Source organism: Castanea sativa, chromosome 4 (genome assembly GCF_040712315.1).
Source record: "Castanea sativa cultivar Marrone di Chiusa Pesio chromosome 4, ASM4071231v1".
NCBI lineage: Eukaryota > Viridiplantae > Streptophyta > Magnoliopsida > Fagales > Fagaceae > Castanea > Castanea sativa.
The window spans coordinates 5,135,038-5,143,828 of record NC_134016.1 but is presented as its reverse complement, the minus strand read 5'-3'; the positions used below and the strand labels follow the sequence as shown (position 1 = coordinate 5,143,828).

At 34.3% G+C, this 8,791-nt stretch overlaps 1 protein-coding gene across 2 annotated transcripts; it reads left to right on the top strand.

Moving 5' to 3' along the window:
- Positions 1–728: 728 nt before the first annotated feature.
- On the top strand, positions 729–6,149 carry LOC142631615 (transcription factor bHLH153). 2 transcript variants are annotated; one of them, XM_075805822.1, is made up of 6 exons: positions 729–1,295; positions 3,293–3,412; positions 3,753–3,818; positions 4,103–4,168; positions 5,099–5,143; positions 5,587–6,149. In XM_075805822.1, exons 1-6 carry the CDS (start codon positions 1,251–1,253, stop codon positions 5,737–5,739), a joined length of 495 nt encoding a protein of 164 aa, XP_075661937.1. In that variant the 5' UTR covers positions 729–1,250; the 3' UTR covers positions 5,740–6,149. The 2 variants fall into 2 exon arrangements, with proteins under 2 accessions (XP_075661937.1, XP_075661938.1); XM_075805823.1 differs by lacking the exon at positions 729–1,295 and adding an exon at positions 3,056–3,170.
- Positions 6,150–8,791: the final 2,642 nt, after the last annotated feature.

Below are 8,791 nucleotides of genomic sequence, written 5' to 3'. Positions count from 1 at the left end.
TTCTAGCAAAGGCACTTAAGACATGAGGCTGGATTTGGCTTTGGGCATTCATTTTAGGTTTTCTATTTTTTGCTGAATGAATAATTATTTATTGAAACAAAAGTAACTTGGACCTTAACACTTCTCTAAGTTATATATTTTTGAGAATCAAAGGGCCTATTTGGTACAACATTTCAATAAAAAAAAATATGTTTTTAAATAACATTATATGTATTTCAAGATACTTTTTTACATACACGTATTTTCACACATATTTTCAAATAACAAAATACATGTTTTTAAGTGTATGTACCAAACACCCCAGAGCTTTTAGAAATTAAAGAACTACAACATAAAGTTCACTTAATTAAATTGTGGACAACAAAATTAATGTCTCTTCCAATAATAGAAATGGTCAAGCTAAATTTTGGGTCTTGTGTATTTGTTGTTTTATTAGACGAATTATGAAATTTGACTTTTAAAAATTTTTTTTCTCAAGCTAATATAAATATAATATGTAGCAGTACAAAGAAGAAAAACATCACAACTCTCACAAGCCAAGCCACAACCCACAAGTAGTGTTTTCAACCATGGTCAGAAAAATGACTTCATTGATGGGTTAGATTAACTACTTCTATCTCTCTCTGTCTTACATGGTTGGATATTAGCTGTCAAAAAATAATAATTTCATATACTAATTTTATTTTCAGAGACTTTTACTAAAATTTAAAAACATTTTTCTGAGCTTTATAAAAACACTTTCAGGACCGAAGCGTTTTCCTTCCCCCCAGCTTTCTTACAACACGCACTCTTTTCTTCTCTGTCTCTGCCTCTGCCTCAGTTTCAGTCTCTCTCTTTCTCTCTCCAATTCTCTCCCAACACTTTCATTCTTCGTTTTTGGTCTGTTTTGCCCTTCTTCTAGTATTCTATGCCAACTTTGTTCCTGTAGTTTTAGCTAAAATAGTGATCTTTTATTGTAAAAGTACGTAGCTGATTCAGTGGTTTCAGTGAACCTGAGTACCTAATTTTTGCTTAAAGTTCAAGACTTTACAACGTGAAAACTCAACCAACACTAGCAGAAGTCTAAACTAAGACGGTGGGGGGAGAAAGAGACAAAGAGAAAGAAACAGTTTTTGTTGTTTTTTTCTCTTCGTTTGAAGGTGGGGCTAGTCAAGTACAAACACCAATATAGACCATTTTTCTTTGAGTCTCAATTGGGATTTTGCTTAGTTTTGGTGATTTCTGAGGTGGGTTTGGCTTAAAAGTTTGAGATGATTGTGAGCTCCTCCTTTTGCAATGCAGACTCTCAGTTCTCTGTAAGTTCTTGAAGCTTTAATAAAACTTCAATTTGTTTTTTTCTCAATTTTTATTCTTGCTTTATGTTTTAGTTTTGATTATTTGCTTTACTTGTTAAAATAAAATGCATGTTGCTTATTGCTTAACTCAATTTAAGATTTTGTTGAAATTTATTAGCCAAATTGTATCCATTTAATCATGCCCTGTTAACCTTCTGGCCAGAGTACTTGCTTCTTTTGCTTATTTATCTATTCTCGTTGTTGTTGTTGAACTGATTGAACGGTGGGGATTGTGTTGATGACATTTCTTGACATACTTTGTCTAAGTTTGGATTACTTGCTGCCTTAAATGTTTTGGTATCAATTAAGACACTGTTTGGTGTATTAAATAAAAGTGGTATGGCAGATTATATGCACCAAAAAGGGACAGATTTTCATTCATGCATGGTTTAATATTTAATCTGGTCCCACCAAAAACAATTTCTTCTATTCAGTTTATTCCCAATTATACTCACCAAAGATTAATTAATTATTGTCATCTAATATTTTTGTATCATATAAGGAAATGAGTAATAGGAGCAATGCTCCTTCTCTCACATGATAGTGTGTCTCACTAATTAAATATTTATAACGGATCTATAATTTATGTGTGAGAACAGAGCATGTTGCCGGAGTACTGAATAATTTTCTTAATGAAACCCGGATAAGTGTTAGTTTGGCTAATCAGCGCGGTATGGTTAAATAAATCAGGGTCCCTTGGCCCATTTGAAAGAACTCAATGGAGAGTATTACTGATGAAATAGCTTTGGTCATATTATTATTATTATTATAATAAGTGTAGATGATTCTGTTCTTCATGGATTTACGGACCTGTTGTCTGCTTGTGAGCCTACTATTACTTAATTTTGATGATAAGATTTTTAATAATGTGGTTGTAAATTGTATATAATAAAATTTGATAGATGTGTATTATATTATGTTATGTCTTATGTCTTTGAGTATCGGATTGAAGATTAACCTCTGACCAGAACAGTGCATGTCTTGTTGTTCTTGATATAAAAGTTAATAATGTTAGGATTTGTTTTGCATGGTGTCGTATACGTTTCATATAAAATTTGATTATTTAAAGGTATAATGTAAATGGCAATAAAGTATATAATAGGCCCAAGATGGGTGCCTGTGTTCTAACTAGGATGCTTCTTAAATCAAAATCAATCACATTGGATGGTCAACTTTAATATTTTTATGCTTTGGTTATTGTCACACGGGTGGCTTTCTGAAAGTTGCACCTGTGTGGATGTTTCATGCATGTGACCTACCTTATAGGAAGTAAAAGATATATCTTTCACCCAGCTTAGGTTTCAAATTCTCCATTACTGAAATGCATTTGCTTCTTGAAGTTTTATTAAGTGTTTATTTATCCAATGAATATTAGATTCAAGTTTTTCCAGGTTCTTTTGGTCAGTACTGCCCCAGATGGGTTGTCCATTTTTGGTAAAACCTGGATTGGCACTAGATTTAAGAATATCTAGGAATCTTAATCTCTTAATAAGTCAATTATTAATTTATTTACAATTAGATATAGATGATTTTCTGGTCAAATTTTGTATGTTATGTTGCTCTTTGTTTTCTGGTGTCTTACCAAACACAAAAGCTCTCTTTCTTAACTCATTTAAGCAGAGGAGGACATCGATTGGGAAATTGGGAGAACATATTTGAGAGTGAATTATGGTATTTTGGAATTACCCAGCACTTGGGTAAATGTTAGGATATCTTTCTTTCTGATGTGTTGCACCTTTAATTTTATATATCTTTATCATTCTAAATGTTTTATGATGAGCTTATAAAAGAACTAAGGAAGTTCTTCCATGATTGCTACAACCTTGAATCTGCCGAGTAAGACACACTGTTTAGTTGTTTTGGATTTATGTACTTTATATGCACATTTGCTTACTTTGCTTTTGTCTGGTTCTTTTTATGGATACTGATTTTTTTTTTTTTTTCCTATTTTAAAATAGGGAGAAGAAGAAATAGAGGTTGGGAAGATGATGGAGCACAAAAGGAGTCCATGTTCTGTTGAACAAAGCAGCCTCACTTCTCTTGCATCCAAACGACATAAGGCTGATTTATCCGCCAAGGTTTTTTTTTTATCTCCTTTTCCTCTCTTTTACAATTTTCAATTGGAGTATGGTTTCCTTTTTCTAGATAAGCAGTCTCAAAGTAAAGCAGCGTAATTACTAATTAGTATTAATAGAAATTCAAAGAGATCACGTACCTTAATTTTACTAGATTACTGTTGTGCACATCTCAAACATTTTTTTTCCCAAAGGTGGTCCAAAATTTTCCTAATGCAGTTTTGATTCCATCTTGGTGATGGTTCAACTCTTATGAACTTCCTTAGATATTCCGGGAAACTATCCTTCATTACACAACTTATAATTTTGTTATGTTACTATCTTATTTGATTACTGTAAATAGGAGAGGAAGGAAAAGCTTGGTGAACGTATTGTGTCTCTGCAACAACTTGTTTCACCATTTGGGAAGGTAAATATGGAAAATCAATATTTCTAATTAATGCAAATGCTTATGACCATTCTTCTCCAGTAGAGTTTGTGAAAAATCATTTCTGGGTTCCACATATGTTCCAGTGATGACCTTAAAGTAATTACCATTCAGGGCTTCCCTTTTAAAAAGGAAAGAATTGAAGGGATGTTGTTTGGCCCTACAAGCTCATGTCATTTATGTTATAGCTCATCTATTACAGCTCTCAATGATAAGAGTTGTTTGGCATTGCTGTGATTCTGAAGCTTTTTGTAATTTCACTGCAGACAGATACAGCGTCTGTCCTTTGCGATGCAATGGAATACATAAATTTCCTTCATGACCAAGTTAAGGTTTGTCTTTCTCCTGTTATACACTTATATTGTGCTAAACTACCTTGTAGCTCACCAATTAACTGGCATCATGTGACACTGATATGAAATACATTCCCTCTGCTGGCTTAAATGCAACTATCTGATTCTGAAGTGAATCTGGTGACATAATCTTCCATGTATTCTTTCCATCATTTAAGGAAATCTGATTTGAGTGGTTGATATTACTCATTATTTCAGTTCAGCTAAAAAAATCTTTTCTAAGGGTAGGACCACACCTTGACCTATGCTTTGCAAGATTGTTTTTCCATAGTTTAAAAAACTGTGCTTCTAATTTACTCTCTTTTACAAAATAGATCCATTCTCCTGCCATATATTACATTGTGAATATCCCTGATTCTTCTTCAGCATTTGACTTGGGGACTGTATGCATTTCAAGCTAGAGTTGGGTTTAAGCATCACTTATTTTTTTTGGTAGTTCCTAGTTTCGGTTTAAGCATTGCTGTTTCTGTTCCATAGAGGAGTAGGTGCTCAAAGAACTGAACTGTAAAGTTATTTTGCTTTAGCTTATTCTAGACTGAAAGTTGTATTCTGTTAATAATCTTGGTCTAACTCTGAGATGTACTGTAATTAATTACTCAGAACCAATTTTAATTGTTTGGTTTGTTTAAGTTACCTAATGTGAGTAAATAAGCAATCTATTATGGGATGTTGCCCGTCACAGATTGTCTTTTAAAATGAAGGGTTGATTGATGAATAGCATTTAGTGTTGCTACACTAGCACTCTTTTGAGGGATCCAACCATGCCTGTGGTGTTTGAAATTCAGAATTGGTGATTTATTTTCCATGTTTAGTGCACCTTGAGCGATGTATCAGTATTCTAGTATTTGATGATTCAGGTAACATGTTTGTCTTTGATCTCATTGCTTTTGACTTTATGGGTGCTTTCAGGTGCTGAGTGCTCCATACCTCCAAAGTAACCCGAGTAAAATGCAGGTGAGCATGAATGATCTAGTAACGTAACTAAGTTTAGAATATAATTTTAAGTATCTCTTTTCCAAAACATAACTTTGTGAAGGGTATTGTCAATTTGTCATGACTCATGAAACCTGAAACAGTAGTAAGCTTTTTAGTGCATTTGAATGGATAAGAAGCCTGATGATTGTCCGTTAGATGACTATCTAAACAACAATTCCATAGTTAGGAATGGAAACGTCAACTGCAAATGATAGTATTGGATTGCTTCTAGAATATGTGGTGTACAATTTATCACTGCAATTAAAAGAATGTTGTCATGGCTATAATTTAAGGTTCATTTAAAATGTAAAGTGGTCTAATTTTATATGTCTAAATTCTACAACATGTCTTTTTTTCTTTTTTTGCCACATCGGTCAAAAGTTATGACTTGGGTATGAAGAAATTGGTCATTTTGTCTCCAGGAATTAGGACCATACAGCCTGAGAAGCAGAGGTTTGTGTCTTGTTCCGGTCTCTTGTACTGCTGGTGTTGCTCGAAGTAATGGTGCGGATATTTGGGCGCCAATCAAGACCACTTCCCCCAAGTTTGAGAAGGCTATTTCACAATTCCAATGAGAGAATCTGTTGCTTAGAATCGACGTGATTTGGTGCTGGTAGGGTGGTGGCATAATGGGTAACTAATTTTTTTCTGCACAACGAATTTTTGTTGGGCAGATGCAAATTTGGATCTGAAAATTTTAGTATGATGCACTAATGGAATTCTGGGATGTGAAATTATCAGTCTTAAAACTGTCTGAAAGCATTCCCAACCATTCTGATTTTAAACCAGTAATGGTAGAAGCATTACAGTATGGTACGGTTATCTCGTATCTATATACTGATTATGTGAAAATGTATATTTAGGAGCTTGAGTTGTATAATGTTCTGAGATAATGAATTGATGAAATATATGGAAAGAGTAATCTTACTATTTAACTGCATATACTGCTTTTGAGTGGTGTTTGTGGTGTGCTTTTGTAATGAAACCCTTTTTGCTCTCTCTTGTGTGTGTTTGTTTGTATATCAAAAAAATTAAAAAATTGCACACTGCTTAGTCCTCAAGGTGGTTCCTGCTGTGATTGCATTTATTGACATTATGTATAGGAAAGGAAAGGAAAGGAAAGGAATGGAGTAAATTGATGAATCAAAAAAATGATGGAGTCGAACCGAAGGAACTGGAACAGAAAAAAAAAAATTATGATTCTTATATTTTATTTGTATTCCTGTCAATAGGGATAAAAAGAAGTTATTTTTCAATTAATTAATAGGAAGAATAAGGCCCTTTTTGTATTATTTTTTTCATCACTCTTTACTCAATTTTCGTTACTTATCACTCAAAATACCCTAATTTTTTATACTCACCCGTTTGGCACACATCACTTAACTTGTCATCATTCAATTTTTTCATCTTTTTGTGGGCCCCATTCCTAACTTGGTTAGAGCAAAGTAGTTAGCTTCCCACCACAAACCCATTGGAAACCCACAGGTACAAACTCCTGAACAACCACCGAATCAACCCAATGCACCAAACCTCAAACCCACGGCTGAACCAAAACTTACAGGCACCACCATAATCACCCACGTCTAAAATCTCAAACCAAATACCAAACCCACACCAGTGACCACCACAATCATACCCACTTCTCAAATCTTAAACCAATTACCACCACAATCAAACCCACGGCCCACGCCCACCGGAAACCCACAACTTGAAACTCGATTTGAAACCCATGGCCACGACCCAAACCCATAGATGAGACCCACCCCCGCTGAAACAAACCCATAGACGAGACTCACCACCGAAATGCCGACCACTGATTCAACTTTAGCCACCGATTTAACTCCACCATTGAAATCTACCACCGAAACGCCACACATCAATACCCAACTCCACCATTGAAACGCCACCACAGATGAGAAGAGATAGATTAGAGAAAAGCAATGAGAATGGAGAGAAAAGTAAAGGAAATGGAGAAGAGAAAAATAAAGAGTAAAGGCAAAAAGATCCGTTGGAGCTACTCAGGGATGGGACGAGACACTGGCAGTGAAACCCGTTTGTGCTGGAAAATTACGAAATTACCACCAATATCCCATAACTCATAACTTGAAAACAAGTTTCCATTGTTTTTGAAATCGGTAACTCAACTCTAAAAAAACTCAGTTTTCCTAACTGAGTGAGCACACAGCAAATCATCCAAACAATGTTTATTAGTGTGGGCTCCACGAATTTTGGGTTATGAGTTAACAAAACTCAGTTTCGCAAAATCCAAACAAGGCCTAATTGTTTCTCTTCTTAGAGGAATCTCATATATCTAATAATATATGCATTTTCTCTTTCACAACATTCGGGTCTCATTCATAAAGAAATCTCATATATCTAATAATAAATATATTTTCTCTTTTACAATCTGTGAGCCTCACTCAAATATGTTTTCTTAAAATCGATATTTATCTTGATATAGTTGTATTGATGATTTAGATATGTTTTCAAAATCAAAAGTCAAGAGCCTTGTAATTCAACTGACATTTTCTAATATTTTGAACCAAAACGTCCGGGGTTAAAATCCCCTTTATCTAATTGTTGTAATTAATGAATTATAAAAAAAAATTTAAAAAAAGATTTCAAAATTGAGTTCTACAAATTGAAGGAAAATAGAGTTTTAAAAATAGAAGAAAACAATCCAGTGAACCTAGCATAAACTATATACCTATATTGAGATGGTAGACTTTTACAATTGTTTCTTCTAGTTGTACAAAGGTTTTGTTCTTCAACCTTGTAAACTCTCTATTGTAATCTCAACAAAGCTTTTGCTTGCCCTCCCATCCCCATGGCTCTAGAACCTTTGGAATTTTTATAAGCAAATTTCCTCCACGAATGAACCTTGTTTGTAACCTTGAACTTCGAAAATCAACGATGACACACTGTTGAAGAAAAAACCATATGGTTTTAAGGAATCAATGGTTTAGGCTCAAGCAAAAAACTCTAAAAAAATCTCATAGGGAGAAGAAACTTGGAGAGAGGGATCTAGAACTCTTATGGCCCGTTTGGATTGAGGGAAAGGGAGGAGAGTAGAGTGGAGTAGATTTAGCACAAAATTAGCTTACTTTTAGCTAACTCTACTGTACTTCCCTCCACTCCCCCTTCTTCCTCCCTCCATCCAAACAGGTCATTAGGCTCGAGGTTTGGCTCTTGGATTTGGTATTGAATGGTAACCTCTCACCCTTTCTCTGTAGCAAGGGTCGGTTTTCTTAAAAATAGCTTAACAAGTCAGTTTTGCAAAGTTGATTTTGTGTTCATGCATTTTTGTTTGAGCTTTGTCTGAATTTTGTTTGAGTGAGATTGATTTTATTTAAGCGAAAATTATGATGTTCAAATTTAAAACCTAACAATCTCCATCTTTGGTTTCTGTTTTCTTTGCCATACCTTGATCATCCTTCTTTTCTGTTTACTCCTTACGTGTTTGGTTGTGTTAACTTTGTTCATGTATTTGATCCTAGCCAAGATAAGTTATATCATTGGGCTCCTGTGTTTTCTTTTGGCTAATCTCATACTCAAAAAATACTATCGTTGATATATTCTCATGTCTTGCAAATACTCTGTGACTACTTATGTCACATTCTTTTCCTC

Coding starts and splice junctions, on each gene's coding strand:
- LOC142631615 (XM_075805822.1), top strand. CDS start 1,251: ATGATTGTGAGCTCCTCCTTTTGCAATGCAGACTCTCAGTTCTCT. Junction 1,296..3,292: donor ATGCAGACTCTCAGTTCTCT/GTAAGTTCTTGA, acceptor ATTTTAAAATAG/GGAGAAGAAGAAATAGAGGT. Junction 4,169..5,098: donor TCCTTCATGACCAAGTTAAG/GTTTGTCTTTCT, acceptor GGGTGCTTTCAG/GTGCTGAGTGCTCCATACCT.